This window comes from Argiope bruennichi, chromosome 4 (genome assembly GCF_947563725.1).
Source record: "Argiope bruennichi chromosome 4, qqArgBrue1.1, whole genome shotgun sequence".
In the NCBI taxonomy this organism is placed as follows: Eukaryota; Metazoa; Arthropoda; class Arachnida; order Araneae; family Araneidae; genus Argiope; species Argiope bruennichi.
The window spans coordinates 52,010,083-52,028,738 of NC_079154.1; the positions used below are offsets into that span (position 1 = coordinate 52,010,083).

At 27.5% G+C, this 18,656-nt stretch overlaps 1 protein-coding gene across 9 annotated transcripts in view; it reads right to left on the minus strand.

Annotated features, from left to right (window-relative positions):
• The window catches only part of LOC129966581 (TNF receptor-associated factor 4-like), a 357,557-nt gene that overhangs the window by 60,199 nt on the left and 278,702 nt on the right, over positions 1-18,656 (minus strand). For 7 of the 9 annotated variants that reach the window (XM_056081045.1, XM_056081056.1, XM_056081054.1 and 4 more), the window contains exon 2: positions 5,353-5,404. In XM_056081045.1, the coding sequence (XP_055937020.1) occupies positions 5,353-5,404 (52 nt within the window). Of the gene's footprint in view, positions 1-5,352; positions 5,405-6,377; positions 6,504-10,702; positions 11,074-18,656 lie in introns of those variants that run through there. The other 2 variants (XM_056081047.1, XM_056081048.1) reach the window with 2 other exon arrangements.

The window sequence follows — 18,656 nt, forward strand, 5'->3', positions numbered from 1 at the left end:
ATTTTGAAAATAGAAACAGGAAATATTTCATGCACAAATTTAGGACGAATTATGAGTGGACCAAAGCAGCTTAGACATCAACTTATCCCTCTATATCTATAAACTAGAAACAGGCTTATCTATAGTTCCTTATCTCTTAAAACACTAGTGTTAAAAAAATTTTTCTTATCAAGATTCTCTGTTAGATAAGAAATTTTTTTTTCGCAAACTCATTTTTTGCCGAAAATTTTTTCTACGTTGAAAATTGAAAAATAAATAAAGAAACTGAAGTATCATTGATGATAAGTTGCAATAAATTGAATGAACGATTCAACTCATTTTAATATAATTTTGCTCTAGGTGATTACCTAAATTATCTATATTTGAAATATGAATATATATTTATGCTTTAATATACGTTTTTTATACAATTGAATATCCTGATAGTTCCGGATATAAGCTCAGTTGGGAATCAGAATACGCATCTTAAGAACTGTTCATTCGAACATTATAGTCAGAGGTCCCGAGTTTCTTCACAAAACTGAGTTAATAAAATTTTTTAACTTTAAGTTTGTAAAAATTGTTTAATAATTTGACTTAGGTTAAATATTAGATTTTTCTAAAAACCGGATTCGTTAATTTGTCCTCTTAGGAGGACCAGATTTCTTTCGCATTAGTTGGAAGATGTTATCACCGTAATACTACTAGCATAAATTAAATTAAATTAAATTTTTAAATCCAAGATGAAATTTCAAGTTTTCTTTATTTTATGTGCATATTCCATTTTACCTTTATTTTATATGCAAACACGCTAAACACCCTAGAAAATGCTAAATGCATGTCGATAATTCTTAGACTATACTGTATTTTGAAATCCAGAAATGTCTGAAAACATTAATTTAATCAGCAAATATTCTGACAAATTCAAAAATGTTTAACAAGAAATATTTTGAATTTCAAGAATGCGATTTGATAATAATAATAAATATAAAAAAGAAAACAAGAATTTTTTTAAAAAAATAAATCGAATGAAGCATTTTTCTTAAGGCACTTGAACCCAAAATCCACTCTTTCCTATAACAACAGCTAACAAAAGCAGACGACTTTTGCAGATGAGATATAATGATTATCTTTCCGCACGTCTGGCTTCACTGCTAACTCGTCTGCTAATATTCCAATTCAGGAAGTCGTTTACCTCCATTAGCAACTGTACAGAGAGCAGCAGTGGGTACAAAGCAACTCCCAAATGAACGACAGGCAGACTTTCCCCCCACCACTGCAATGCAATTTACTGGTTCATAGTAAATACACCAGACGTCTTCAATTCTAAGTTGGAAGGAATGAGTTCTTTTCACTGGAAGTGATCTGTTCTTTTGTTATGTACATTAACAAACTAAGCACATAATCTAATTATTTAACGCATGGTTCATAATATTCTGACAGAACAAAGATAATTTAGACAAATGAAATCGTTATTTTTGAAAAGAAATATTCTGACGAATAAAAAAAAAAGGATTAAAAATTATGGAAAAATAGAAAGAGGAAAAATTTGTTTGGAAAGTTCTTTACATTCTATTAAATAATGTTCTGTGAAGCTTGAAAGATTAAAAAGAATAACAGTGGATTTTGTTTCCTAACTTAAAATTCATAGGATTTAAAACAGATATAAATTCTATTTCTGCTTATAAACTGGAAAAAAGAAGATTAAAAGCTTAAAAAGTTTTTAAATTCAGTATATTAATTTCATTATAATCGCATCCGCTGTTATGCTTTAGTTCATAATTTCAGTGAGTTAACGGGAAAAAAAACATTACACGCTAACGATTTATAAGAATCATTAATCGGAAAAGCAATCAGATATTAATCGTACTAAAATGATATTTAAATTTGACTAATTGAAATAAAAATATAATACATTTTTTTAAATTCTTATTCTTATTTTTTCCAGCTCCCACACTATTTAAGCTAAGGTGTTTGAACAAATGATTTCAAAAATATTCTTTGTCCTCTAAAAATGAAGATTTTTTTAAATACCCAGACTTTAAATAGCGTAACTGAACGAGGGAAAGTGTCATAAAAGCGATGTTAAAGGCATGGAATTTTGGTCGTAATGTAACCGTAGTCAGCTGCTACACGTTTTATCAGCTCTCATTAAAACTATTTCAAAACATTATGAAATATTTTGAAAAAAAAAGTAAATTATCTTTTAAATTTGTTGGAATTAAACGAAAACTCCATAAAAGTCTGTATTTGAATTTTAAAAAGACAATACAATTTTTCCCAATGCATTTCAGCTCCATTGAATGATTTTACAGCACCATTTAATTCAGCATTTCGCTTAGTTAATTAATAGAGCTACAAAATATTATTAAATGCACTTGAAGGACTCACTGTGTCAGCGAAACCTCTATTCAGTCAGATCAAAGAAGATATATATATATATATAAATCAAAGTAATAGACATCAAACAGAAGGTTTAATCGCGTGCGAAAATAAGCTTAGCCGTCGCCAAATAGGTAATCGATACAATTTGCTTATAGAAATTAATGGTCCTATTTTCCTAACTATTATCTCATATAACAGATTTTTAAGTGATATTAAAACTTAAAAAAATTACTTTAGCAATTATAGAAATTTCATATCCTTACTGTTTTTTATTCATTTTTGACATTTTTTTAAAAATTGGAATACAATTAATAACAATATTTTTGAAACAAGAGGCGCTCCCCCTCAGGCTAAAATCGGCTGTCTTCGAACAGCGGGCTTGTCCATGGCAAGTGCCATAAGAAACAACAACAACAACATTTTTAATGGTATGATGAAATTCAAACTCATTCATCAAAATATTTAATCTTGTGCTTTTACCAGAGTTAAAATTAAAATTAAAAAATTGTTTTCCATGGAAATTTCCTCCGATGTAAGATTTTTCACTTCACTAATATATACGCATTTTAATTTGCACTCCCTGGAATTTACAGTAGACTGATTTAACTAAATTCAGGTTTTTCAATCTTATCAAATAACAAGGTGAAATTTTATGTAAAAAATGTATTCCGTTTCAATAGTTTAACAGCTAAAAAAAAAATCAACAAACTGGGCGAACAAGTTGGTAGCCAAAGACGGCAAGACTTCAAAATCTCGAAATAATTATTTTCCATAATCTGTCTCAAAGATGAAATTGCAGCAGTATTTCAACAGCTAAAATTTCAAACAAATAAACTATAGGAAAATTTTTAAAAACTTTTGGATGCCATCATTAATTCTCGCTCGCTTTTATTTTCTACAAAAGAATTTCCCTTTAGAATTCTGAAAAAGAAAATAATACATTAAAAGATTCGCCTCTAACATAATCCGACGTTATGCAATGCACTAAAAGAAAGCTGCTGATGACGAAAATTTCAGAAACTATTTAAAGAATCTAAGCTATTAAGAATACTAAGAATTACTAAACTATAAGAATTACTAAGAATCTTTAATTTACTTTAAAACTTTACTTTTAAAAGAAAAATGAACGTTTAAAAAAAAAAGAATTTTATACAAATGCTGCCGTTTGTGTGATCACTAGTAAGAGCAGATAAAAATAATTCTTTTGTAAAAAAAGAGAGAGAGAGAACATGTATATGAAAAACAAATATTTCTTATATATAACTTCAGAACATGCTGCGTAAGGATTATTATTATTTTATTATCTTTTGTGCTTAAAAATTCGTTCTTGTATAATTAGAAATATTATTTAGAACAGATGCAGTTTAAAAATAATGCTGGATCTACCTAAATAATAAAAAGGCCGAAGCACGCGTTCACCCGATTTAAAAAAATAAAATAAAATAAATCTTGAAACATTATCATGCTACGATGTTTCAAAATAAAAGTCTTATGAGTTACTTTAATTTTTGTTCTGAAATTTAAAGTAGCAGTTTAGATTTGTATACATACATTTAATTCTTTTTATCAAAATTTTCACCACACATGTCAAAAAACCATGATGAATAATTTGATGGAAAACGGAATTCAGTTTGAAATCTCTAAGTAAAATAAAAAATAATAATAATAAACAAAAAATATAACGCAAACGATTTTTCACACACTACGCGGACGACTTCCTGCAAGTTTTTCATTTTGCCAAAAGCAGGAAGGCAGAAATGACGAATAAAAAAAATATATAAATAAACGTTAGGAAGAAACGCAAAAAAAGAAGAAAAGAAAATATGAAAGCACATCTCCAAATCCTATCTTAGTCACTTAAATAGAATTCCATAATGCATGAAAATCCAAATACGGCTCGACCGGAAAACATATGACATAAATAATTCGTCGAAATATATGATGACGAGATGGGATTAGGCTTCTATTCCATTAATTAGTTTTAGCGTTTTGGCAATGGATAAAACCAACGGTCATTTATCAGAACGGAGAAGAAAACCTGAAATTGGATTAGATTCGTGTCCAACGGTGAAAGTGGTTGTATATCTGCTTTTTTTTTTTTATCCTATTTATGACAGTATATTATTAATATTTGTAAAAAATGAAGTTAAAAAAAAACAAATAAAGGAAATAAAATATTCGCTTTTTTTTTAAATATATTTCTTTTACTTTTTATCTAAAAATAAATGTACGTTTTGGTAAAATGAAAATAAATTAGATGTTTCTTTTAGGATTAAAAAAATAAATTGGGTATTCAATCACATTTTGAAAATAAATTTTAAAAATTGGATGTCATTAATAATAAATTTTATCAGTAATAATATAATGATAATATACCGACATTTTTTAACCAAACAATCTTTTGAATGTTTGTACACGATTGATTTGATGCAATACTGAGTCATTTTAAAAAAAAAACATACATTAGGAAAACCTATGCTTATTGTACAAAGTATTATAAAATGTACCAAATTATATTACGTATAGTAAATATTAAAAATTTCGCATGCAATGACTTGTTTTCCCTTCTAAAATTACTGAGAGTCCACTGAAGAAACACACGCAAGGACAAGATAGATAGAAATAATTGCCCAAAATTTTAGTTTTTTTAAAAATTAGTTTTCTTTTTAAAGAATAATTTTAATACGAAATGGTGATTTTTATACAAAATAGTTATAAATTTTGTTACTCTGGAGATTTGATATACTCAAATATATATAAAACAATTTGAAATAAAAGTTTCAAAATTTTTTTCTAAAATATTCATCACATTTATGCTTCGATTAATGCACTTAATTTGATTAATAATAGTAATAATAACTGATAAAGTAATTAATTGATTCATCACATTGATTGGTTATTATTAATGATTGATTAATCACATTGATAGTTACTGTGAAATTTGACACTTCAAACACAATTTACAGAAATTATTCAAAATATGATTACCTTTGCGTAGTCTAGAGGTAAGTTGTCCTCTGGACAGGTGAACACCCCTTCACTGAAAATTAAAAAAAGAAAACAATTTAGAATAAAATGTGACAATAGAACTACTTAAATTTAAAATAACATTAAGATGATTTATAAAATAAAACTGGATAATCATGCAAAATTACACATCAAAATATTATGAAAATCTAATAAAATAATTGCAAAGCAAAAATTAAAAATTATTTAACTATATAATGCACAAAAATGCTGTTTAAAAATATTATTTAAAAATTTAAATATTAGGAAGTTATGAAAATTATTATTAATAACATAATAAAATATTAAAGAACAAAAATTTTCATTTATACCATTCGAAAATAAGACTTATTAAGATTTCATATAACAGCTTGTATCTTTTTAGATAAACTACATATTAGTGTAGAACTACATATTAGAAAAACATATATTAGTGTATCTCCTTAGATAAACTACAATAACTTTTTAAACAATACTTGGCAGTCATTAAAAATTAATTTACTTAATAAAAATCAAAACTAGACGTAGCACAATCGAATCAACTCCAAAATAAACAGTCCAAAATGTATCTTTTTAGTAAAAACTACAGAAAAAAAAATTTCTAAATCAGCTTTTATTCAAAATTAGTTATTATATCACAGATATAATTGTGAAATAAAGTGTAGTTAATTCAATTTTGTAAAGTGAAACCAAAATTCATAAGAACAGTAATTGATTCACAATGGCATAATAGTGTCTGGTTATGCAATATCCTTTAAAAATTTCTTTTCAAGCTCATTCAATACAATTAAAAAAAACATAAACATATAAAACTATCAGAAAATAAATATCTTATTAGAAAATACTATTTATGGTTATCAATAGTAAACTCAAAAACAAAAATCCAACACTACATAATTCACAAGCACAGCAAGAAAACAGAAATTCTGCCAATGCAATTATGATGAATTTGTAGGTACAACTCTTCTATCTACAAAACATGCAAAAAATTGCAGCTTCGTATTTACCAGTTCTTTTTGTAGAACACTCTCAGACATCTGTCCATCCACGCTCAAAAGAAATAACTTCAAACCAACAAAATAAAAGCTGCAATCTTTATAAATGACATGTCGAACACACACAACACATCCCAACAAAACGACTGCAGGAAAGAACAGAATAAGGGGCCCACTTGCTTTTGGGGAGGGTATGCGTGAACCTACTGTTCCACAATGTTCCAAGACCAAAAGATAAGAGGGGGTGGAGATAAAGACGCCACAGAAGCAATCGCTATCAGCTGCAAACAAAGAGGGTTAACAGATCCGAGCGATCCCAGGACAAAAACCGATTGTGGACGGAAGTTGAAGGTCACTTCTCTTTTTGTCCAAATGAAAAGGACAAGGGGATTGAAACCCCATGTTTTAGAATATCAGGTGGGGACCACCTTTGGGATGGGGTGATATTCCGCTGCTACGCTAATGGTTGTCACCTGACAGCTTAATATGCTTAAAATAGATCCGTAGGATAAGGTCGGGTGAATTAAGTGAGTCATAGAACTGGTCGAATAATTAAATAATCATGCCTTCTTTGTGGATCCACTGCCGATGTGAATAATTGAAGCGATTACATCATCGATAAAGAGGTGGCAATCGATGATGTAATCGAGTTAATTATTCACAGTGGCAAATATTTATACCTTAATAATGCTCTGCTGATGCAATTTAAAGATGAGTTTATTAAGGCTACGTCAGCAAGCTATGTAGTAATGGTATTAAAGAACAAATAAATGTACATCAAGGAAATGGAAGCAAGACTCAAAAACAAAGCATTATCAATATGCATATCTATGTAATAAGGAAATTGTTTAAAATTCTTTATATATATTTACGTAACATTCGAATTTCACAATAAAAGCTCAACATGTCTGAGGAAATGTTGAAGAATTTACCTTAATAAGATAGTTGTAATTTTAGTTTAACACGATCAGACGATATGCATTGTTTTGCAGAAATGGAAATTCGTTTTTTATTCTGGTCAATTTCAGAATAAACATTTAAGATTTCAAATGCAGCGTTGATTCTTAAGTAACACAGAATAAAAGAGTGATTTTTTTTGTTTGGTATTATTTTTTGATTCTGGCAATATCGTGATATCCGCCAAAATTTCCTTTCCTACCATTTGTAATTAAATTAAAAGTTTTCTTTTTCTTTTGTTTTTATTTTCTATTATGTGATTCCTTTTAATCTTTTATTTCGTCGACAGTAGAATATGTAGTCCCATTTACCAATTTATTCTTAGCAAATAAGTTACGAATTAAGCTTTGATTTGGTCTTGAATTTTTATTGCTCAAATGTCAAAACATTAATTTAAAGGAGGGGAGGAGGGAGTTGTATCTTCTGCAAAATTAGAGTTCGTAAAACTTTCAACAAAATTAGAATTCGTATTTTAAAAAAAATCTGGATAAACAGAAGTAATAAATTGATGAAAAAAGACAACATATTGCAGTAAACAGTTTTCCCAAAATTAAAAAATGTGATAAATGGAACCAACCCTAATAATTATAAATAACATAATAAAAATATTCTACATGATAAATATATATTCTAAGCAATTTTTTTATATTATATATATTTAAAATATAATTACATCACAAAATATATCTATTTGCAAAATTTAATAAAACGAACTGTAATGCACAAGCAGATAAAAAGTGAAGGGGGAAAAAACTGTAGTCATTTTTCGGCCACATCAATATCAACTTTTTGTATAAGTCAAGAATAAATGTGTTAAAAAACATTATTCATCTAATTTAAAGTAATATAATATAATAGAGCAAGTACAATGAAACTGAATGAAAGCTTGACAAGAATTTAGAATCTTAAATTCTTATTATACAGCATTCATCTATAATAGGGCAATTTGACATATTGCCCCGCTCCCCAACAGTCACGTATTTTCCGAAGGGCGGAGTCGGGATTGTGGATGGGAAACAAGTTGCAACATGTCGATGTCAGTGACTTTGACACACCTTAACTATTATAAACTGTTGCTCATATTTTGCAATATTTATTATACATGATATATTTTGTTGCATAATGTAGTACATTTTGTGCAAAAAGATGGGTTTCATTATTAATATATATACACTTTTTTTTGTACATATTAATGAACTTTTACTAATCATAAACTTTTGTCAGTAAGATAGTTCGTTGGTCTGATACTTGTTAGTTTACCGGGAGTCTATTTTATGATAAAACTGCTTACTAAAATTAACATAATTATGATATGGAAGTGTAAGGTTCCAGGAATCAATTTCTTTACAACATTAGTATCTGATGCGTCACGTGATTCCATATCACGTGATTTTAATAAAAAATGCTTAAATCATATATGTGTAGGTTATGTAATTCTAAACGCGCATTATCTTACTATAAGCTATGATATCGATATTTTTTTTTTTCCTTGATGGATTTCAAAATTAAATTGATGCGACAAATTTCACCTATTTCTGACGAACTTTGATTAATTAATACATAGAGAAACTAAGTTCGAGGCAAGAAAACACTCATGCATCAATAAATAAAATTTCTAATTGATTTGTGAAAACTTATTGTTTTTAATCTACGACCTCCATTGAGACATGGTAATTTCAAAGCACTTAAGAATAGGCAATTATTTAGTCAATCAATGTTACAAAACCTTGAAGTAATCGCATGTACATTATAAAAAAAGAGCCAATATTGTCAACAGATTGTGACAATTGCACAACCGCCTGTAAATAATTTGAAAAATCAAGGTTAAATCATTCTAAGCGAATCTAATTTAAATTAAACAAAGAATATGCATACTAGTGAAGGTAAATGTCAAATAATTAAAAGGTAATTGTAGTATAATTTTGATAAAAGAAAAGATAATTCATATTAGCAACAGTCCAAATGTCCTTTTAAAACTTTCTGAAACACAGAAATCTGATAAATTATTAATTTACCAGTCACTGATAATTTCGAATGTTATATAAACGGTATAGACCAAAACAACAGAGTATTTTAAATTATAAACAAGAGATATCCAATCCCTCGACAATCATTATTAGCACACACAATATTATTGAAACCATATAATTATTCTAATTAAGTCTTACAAATATTTTAATAACTAATAGGATGTAATGAAACAAAATGGATGTTAGAAATATTTATATTATCCTAATATTTTATTATTCACAAAATTTACATTTTTTATAAACTTATTTATACGGCAGATAGTAAAATAATGTTTTTATTCGGCTTGCCTGTGACCCCCTGTCAACCTAGAGGCTAGGCAATTGCCTAGTCTACCTAGTCGGAAATCTGTCGTTAATGGTAAAATGACAAACAAACTATGTTTCTAATATCGTCAAAATACGCGTGCGTGTAAAAACAGTAGCGAAAATAATGAAACGTATTATTGCTACATATACTCAAAACAATTTTTAAAAATAAATTTAAAAAATCAGAAAAATTAATTAAAAATGAATTGTTCGAAAATAAAATTGGTATTACTGAATATTTTTTTTTATTGTGAAAGTGATTTTTGTACAAGAATATGCTCTAAAGTTGCTGAAGAAAAACATTAACGTTTCGTTTAATTTTAGATCAAGATTTTGAAAACCCTTACTTATGGAACATACACTTATTATTCACTTATATATTTGGCAGCTTTTGTTCAATAGGGCATTTTAGATTAATATTTATTTATTTATTCTCTGATAACAGGTGGAAAAAGGCACTCCCTTTAAATATTTTTTAGATAGAAATAGAGAAATTGAAATTTTAAGATGTATTTATAAAAAAATAATCACATGGAGATCTTTGAAGTATAAATATGACAAAATGTAACTTTAAATCGGAGGTATGTATGTATTCGATTTTGACTAAAATAAAACAAAGATATTTGATTCATAGATCATCAAATCAACCTTTTGTTACAGATTCTTAAAAGAATTGAAAAAAGACAATAAAAATCTAAACGCTGCAGTCGATTTATAATTGGTTATTATTTCCAAAAAATTGTTTATTCGATCATAATCATACTCATACTTTTACACTATCCATAATCATACTTTATTCAAATCTGGAACTTCAACTTTCTTGGTAAACTAAGAAATGGGAAATACTATTAAAAATAATATAATAAAACAAACATGATTTAAGATCTATTTATTCTGAAATAACTGATTTTAATATCAAATCGAAATAATGTTATTTAAAAGAGAAACAAACATTGCAAGTAACGAATCGCAAAAACTGAATTAGAATCTTAATTGAAAACATTCCTTTTTATGCAAATCAATGCGACAAGGATAAAAACTCACCTTGATGAGATCGAACTTTTTTTCGAACGCCGTTTAGTCTCGCCGTAAAAACAGCTTATCATAATGAAAAGAAAACGCAATCCGAAACGGATTCTTTTCTTCTAAAAATTAAGAATCCACCACTACACAAACAACACGTAAAGCTGACTGTTCCAACACGGCAAACGACTTTCAGCTGATCATCGTCGACATGTAAGGGCTTGACACAACAACTCCGCCCGAGGTCTCAGGGGAGAAGGTGGAGAGGGACACACTATGAATGAATGAATGAAGCGGTCGTAGTATCCTAGCAACAGGTGTGCACTTCTCCAATTATCGTTTGGCGATTTTTTTCCCTCTGGAAAAGTCAGCAATCCTTCCAAGTTTTCCCTATGCGATGTACTGTTTGATTTGGTTTATTTTTTTTCGTTGCTTTCCTTCCTCTTGGAAAAGAATGAGAACTTTGTTAATAAATGTCGCCAAGTTTTGAAGAGAATGCTTGCGTTTGGCGAAATCTGTTAACATAAAACTTGAATAATGACTTTTTTTCCTCTCTTATTTTAATAAAGTTTCTAGAATGCGATTGTTGAAGCAAGAAGGAAGCAGATGAATTATTTATTTATTTATTTTCAATTTAGGACAGTTACTAATTGCTACTAATTGGATTAGGAACAATCTTATCATTTTTTAAAATTTGTGTTTATTGTTTAAATATTACAACATTAATTTCTTAATACAGTATACTATTATTTCCTATTAACAGTGAACTTTTAATAGAAAATGTAATTATTTCAAAATTCGCAATGTCAAAATGTCTGTAATTCGAATTTATTTTAGTTAATTCATTATTAACTAATTGAAAACTGCAATTTTTTCTACATTAATTTTGTTAATAAATATTTTATACGTTCACTGACCGTAAACAATAATTTGTTAAATCCCTTAATTCATTCGAGTATTCTGTAGCTAAACAATTTATTAAGAAGACAAACACTAAAATTTGCCTTTAAAGAATTCTGAATGCTTTAGATCTGAAATGCAATGTTTATTTTGAAATTTCATTGCAAGTGATGTATTTTGTTCATTTATTAAAGTTATTATTTTTCAAATTATCAAACTTTATATAATAATAATTTTTTATTAATACTGATTAGTATTTATTGACTGTACTATTTATTAAAATTGTTAAATATTAAAAATAAATCTTTACTTAAAGTTTCCGAAGATCAAAATTTATTTTATTTAACATTTTTAATAAATAATACAATTAATAAATACTAATTCATTTTAATAAGAATTTTATAGTAAAAAATTCGATGCTCTTCAAAATAATAGTTTAATAAATGAGCAAAATATAGCACTTGCAATGAAATTTCAAAATAAGCATTGCATTTCAGATCTAAAACATTCAGAATTTTCTAGAGACAATTTTTATTGCTAGTCTGATAAATAAATGGTTTAGCAAAAGAATTCTCGAGTGAATTAAGGCCTAATACGCTGCCCATTGATAAAGAATCTGACATTCATACATAAGAATTTTCACTCTGTAGTCTGAATGTTTGGCAATGGCTTGCTTTGACATATATCTAGAATGACACACAACAAAAGAAATCGAGATTTGAACCTTGTAATGCAGTTTCTATGTAATTCGGTTAATCAACATCATGTAAATAAAGTCGTGTTCTTTTGGAACTCACCTCTAAACTAGAATGATCTTATGGTGAAGACTATACTGAACTGACAATGCATTCTCCAAATTATCTCACCTGAGGTAATTTGGAGCAAATGTGGTAATATGGACGTTTGATTGTCGCAGTATATGTGTAGAAACCAGTACTCGAAACTTCCATCATTTAAAGGCGAAATCTATATTCTACATACAAGCTATCACGATTTTATTAACTAATATTTTAGAAAAGCATATTAAATGCATCGCATGTTTAAAAAAAACAAATTTTTTCATCACGAAATCACCATTATTATCTTTTCACGCCTTTTGACTAGAAAACGAAACACGCCCAGTATATTTCACCAACCAAAACGTTTTTTTACTTTTTTTATTTAAATAATTAAGCATATAGCCTCCTTTCGTGCATAACTGCATATCACGATGACAGTGCATTTAGTTGTTATTGCATCATCATCACCTCGGAGTAAATAAATAAATGATGAGTCTTGTTATTAATGAGCATGATAATGAGAAACTCGGAAAGAAGGAAAAGGTGGCATCACGTTACAGAAAAATAAGACATGTCATGATATCTGCCAGGCTCCTCAATTAATTTATTTGCAGCTGTTTTGGACGAAGTGGATTCAAGGACAGCGCTTAGGTTAATTATGTGTTGTTAAAATACTTTTTTTTAACAATATGTTGTAAACGTCTGGCAGACATTCGAAATGAGACAACGTAATAAAAATCTATAACAAATAGCTCCATCATGTAAAGTAATAGCTCAAAAGTATCTTCAAGTGTGAAATTTGTCCATCCTTTTTCCTTGGCTTTCAAAATAAAATATTAATAATATTAATAATAAATAATACTTGAATATTAATAATATTAATAATACTTGAAATTCGAATTTAAAAAATTAAAACTTAAAAAAATATTAAAAACAATATAAAAGTTTTAAAGATACTGTGAAATTTTAATTTAACTTTTAAAATAAAAAGAATTATGATTGTGAGAATTTCTGTTTAAGTTTGTGTGTGTGTGTGTGTGTGTGTGTGTGTGTGTGTGTGTGTGTGTGTGTGTGTGTGTGTGTGTGTGTGTGTGTGTGTGTGTGTGTGTGTGTGTGTGTGTGTGTGTGTCCCTTTACAAAAATATGCTAGTAAAGAATTCTTTTCGACAGGAAGATACTTTGGTTTATAAGTTGCAAATGTTATAAAAAACATTCACTTAAACAGTGAATTATATTTAAAAAATAATAAAATTTGATTTAATGAAATAATTCATATTAATTAATTATAAAATATTAATTTTACATTCATAATAATTTATTGCACAATGCTTCATAATCAATCTCATTTTAAAATCAACTTGAAATACTGAGCGAATAAATTCAATAATATTAAATGTCAAGATACAGATTTAAAAAGGAGTTATTTTCAAATCTACGATCAAATTACTTTTTTTATTATAAAAGTGATTTGATTGATATTGGATTCAACAAAGTATTGAAAAATGATCATTTGCAGATCAAAATTATGAAAAATGCACATCTTCTTCTCGAACGGATAGATAGTACGAAATAAAAAAAAAAGAAGCATAATTGGAATTTAGTTGTTTTTTAAAAGGAATATGAATAGAAAAAAAAGAGTAATTTACTCAAAAGGAAATTAAAAACCAACAGGATTAAAGAATTTTAAAAAGTATTAAAAGGTAATATATTTTAAAAGATCAATGTTTAACCGACTTTCTTTCTGAAACATTGCCAGATTACAAAATAACAAAAGTTCAAAGGGAATGTATAGAAATGTCTACTGCAACAGATGATTCGAAGTTTTAATAACGGATTCGAATTTAACTAGGTGAAGTATAAAATAGGAAAACAATGAATTGACTTATAATTATTCACTTTATATCAAAAAGAAAAAAAAATGCGAAACAATCAATATTCATTAAGTCTGAATAATCATTTTGATGCATTCTTATTAAACGTTCTAATTTTTTTTTTTTTTTTTTACCTCTCATATAAAGGATGACGTATTTTATTTAAAAATTTTTTTTTATGCATAAAATCTTTTAAATTATTACACAAAAGGCAATGCATATAACAATTAATAACAAGATTTCTTATTTTAGGATTTAAAAAGAATGGAACTTTTCTCAATAAATTAAAAACAAACAAATGTATATGGTTTTTATATTCACCAGAGCTTGTAAAGATTTTTAAAAAGATTATGTTAGGCAATTAAAGGTTTTATTATATTTAAAAAAAAGCATTTAATAATGCCATAAAATCCCACCTTTAAAATACGTAATTTCGTTTTCAGGAATAATTAGTTTCGATTATAAAAACTGGTCAAGTGAATTTAAGTTATAAAAAAATAAGTGCTAAATTTTAACGCAAGAGTTTATGAAGAGGACGGTGAGAAATTTCTCGAGGAGATACAAATGAGATTGGGGTGGGCAAAATTGTGCATGTTCAAGGACGTTTGAATTTTCTTTTCAGCATTCCAGTTCTAAACGGATACAGCATTATTCTCTGTCAAAGAAAGGGCGAAGAGGAGAACCTAAAATTCTTGTTATAAATAATCGTTTTTATTTTGATTCTCCTTCAACTTAGATTTGTTTTTATTATAAAAAAAAAGTTCTCTATATCGTCAGTATTAATGCATTTTATTGTTTCGCTGAATTTAGTATCCGATTTTATTCTATTGTTTCTCAATTCATTCATCATAATATATAAAATAAAAACAGACCAGAATTTAAATCTTTCGGAACTTTCAGGTTTTTCAAAACATTTGCATAAATTGTTATTTATTTATAATATGTAGTATAATTATATTGATTTTTACTGTCTTATTATTAATAGTAGCCAACAATCAAAATTTAGGAACAGTAACCAAATACAGATTCGGCGATATCGTCTCATTCGACCTCAAATTTAATATTTCGCCTCATTCTTTTAGAAAGATTTGCAAAAAATTCTGATTTATAATTATGCCTTCTTCTCGTTAAGAAATTCACATCTCCGTAATATATTAACCCTTTCTAGGGCCGTGGGAAGTATGCTTCCCACAAAATTTATCAATCTGTATGAAATTATGTAGGTTGGCATAAGTTTTGACAAAATTTTTTAGTAAGTCAGAAACTTAGATGCTTTAGTTCTTTGTCTCAGACAAAATGATGTGTCTTGATTTGTTACTTAATTATTAACCAAATTAATTAATCAAATTAAATTTATCTAATAAGCTAAATGAATCCCTTTTCTTATTCTAATTTCAAGCCTAAGAATATTTTAACATAATATGACTAGAAAAAAATTGCCCTTTGAAGGGTTAAGATAAATAATGTGTTGTAAAATGGATTCTTCATTTCTTCCCCCCGCCCCTCCCTTCCTTCTGCTGTTTATTCGCAACGGAGATTGTATAATCTCACGTTCATAAAGTTGCACAGATACCTTTTACTTCTGGATTATATTTTGGATGCCAAAACTCATTTAAAACATGTCAGATTGAAAAAAATTACAGAAAAAAAAATTCTGAATGCTTTATTCTTCTTTTGTTGTATATCATATATACATTATTGTCCCGATAATAAAAGAAGTATATTAGTTTTGTATACTTAATTTTCATGGAAGATATATTAATAGCAATTTATGCCAAAAAGTTTCCTATAGTTTTCCTTGCTGTCGTGCACCAAGTCTGCAAAGTGCACTTAGTGTCTGGGATTTTCTGTTTCATTTAAATAAGTTAATAATAAATGAATTAAATAATATAAATGAATGTATTAGTATTTGATTCATTGGCTTCAAATTCAGACCTACTTATATATAAGTAGATTTGAAACTGACTTACTGTGTAACAATGGGTCAGAAAATTTGCTATTAAGACAGTTGAGGAAGTAAAAGTTGAAAGTTTTATAACATTTTATTAGTAAATTCATATAAGATAATCTAAAAGAACAAAAACCTAGAATTCAACTATTATTTAAATAAATTAATATACATTTTTCATTTAATTTATTATTTCCATTGTTCTTCTATAAAAATAGAATACATTCTTCATTTTATCACATAACTTAAAAGATAATTAAATTTTTATAAAATCTAATCATAATGCTGCTATAAGAGTATTAACAGTGATTTTGAATATATCTATATATTTCTAATCTCTGTTTCATTCTCCTCTTTTCATATCGCTATTTGGCAGAATAGAGAAAATGTTTTCATTCTTGGTGGAGTCATCATGTATGTTTGAAAAAAGTATTAGAATGTAAAAGTAATCGAAATATATCTGAAGTCATGCTGATATAGCTTTTAATAATGTGAATTTGAAAATTTTTTTAGAATTAGAGACAAAGAATTGTAAAAAAATAAAATTGAAATTATTGAAAAGAGTACTTTTTTTTAAGTGATGAAAACATGTTTTTTCCGCAGTAATATGCTTTGAAGTTATTGAGAAAAAGCGTAAAAATTTAGATTTTTAAAAATAAACTTTTATTTTATTAAGTAAATAAATTAAATTTAAATTTAAAAATAAAAAAATATAATTAATTTTTAAAAATAAAATTGAAATCGTTAAAAAGGATATTTTTTTCATTTTTTTAAGTAATGAAAGCATTTTTTTTTTTTTTTTTTGCAATAATATGCTTTGAAGTTATTGAAGAAAAGCGTAAAAAAAATTCGAATTCGATTAATTTTAAATTGAAAATGAAATTAAAATTTCGAAAAATTCGGCTTTGTTGAGCATTAACTATCAAAGAATCAACTAGATTCAAAATCTGGTAGTTCTAAATCCAAATATCTTCGATATAAAGCATATTGAGCGGTGTTTTCATCAAACACGTTTAATAAATATGTCAGGTTATAAACATTACCATTTTAAAATATATATAAGGAATCGCAATAAAATTATCAAGTTGATACTTTATTTTGCATTGAATCGCATTATTAACTGATAAAAATATATGGAAATCACCCATAATTAAAGAGAAACTGCGTATAACAATTTAAATAACAGAATAACAATTTGGATTCCAAACATCATTCTTTAAGAATCTGAACTCAGAAAGCAGTTGGTATAAATAACCTATCTAATAATTTCCCACATATCTGAACGTTTTTGACATCGCTTACAGTCCTTACATAAACAGTAATCTTCTGAAATTATTTAGATTGTCGAAAATTTTTCTCCTGCCGTTCTATTTGAAACACTTTGACATCGTTTACAGTCCTCATAACAATAATCTTCTGAAATTATTTAAATTATTGGAAATTCGACTACTGCTGTTCGATTTGAAACACTTTGACATCACTTAGAGTCCTCATAGATAGAGACTTCTAAAAATTTAAATTATTGAAAATTCTTCAATTGCCGTTCTATTTTAAACAATAGTAATCAGAGCTTAGATTGCCGTTCAAAGAATTACGGGAGCTTACCTCTCTGAGTTGTTTTTTGGAGGAAACAATTCAGAATCCAGAACACAATTCGTGATTTCGAATTTCATTTTCCTGACGCTAAATTGTAGAATGCTTACAGTCAAAAAAAATTTTTGAACTGATAATAAATTAAGGCTTTATTTCTTTTTTTCACATCCATTCCATAAGCATTCGCGAGACTTGTGAGGTGTTTAATGGTGGTTTCTAATTCTACTAGACCTAGCATAACTAACCAACTGTAACTTATTGTAACCTACTTAACTGTAATATAAATATATATAGGATAGACTGCCTTCTTAGAGAAGTATTAAAGGAATCGAAACCAGAAAAGGCTTCAGAAGTCAGTCCTACAGCAGCAGATATTTCATTGCCAAAGTGCCCTTCAGTCTAACAGTTTTAGAAAAATGATGATGTTGATGAAAGGCACAGTTAGTAGTAGGTTATGATGTTGTTAAGCCTAAAACTCTAAGTAGGTCTGAAGCATGTTAAATTCTTCTGGGCCAAATGTCTTCTCGCTTGTGTGATACAGAAGTTTAGAAACAGGGAAAAGAGTGCCAACTCGGATGTTATCCTCGTCACCTTCTTAAAGTTCAAAATTAGGAAATCCATCCCAAAAAAAGCTCTTGTTTTATTCCAAAATGGAACATAAATATAACTAAACCAATCCAAATTTTTTCATAGGCATTAGCAGCATTGGATTGTGCATAAATGGTACCGTGAAACTGTAATATTTCTGAGTTTTTCTGTGCATAAATATACTAATTTAATTTTGAACATAGTATTTAAATCTAACAACAATCTAATATCTTTTGAGAGTTTTAACATTTTCGCTACCGTGATACATGCTTATCTAAATAGATGGCTGTTATATA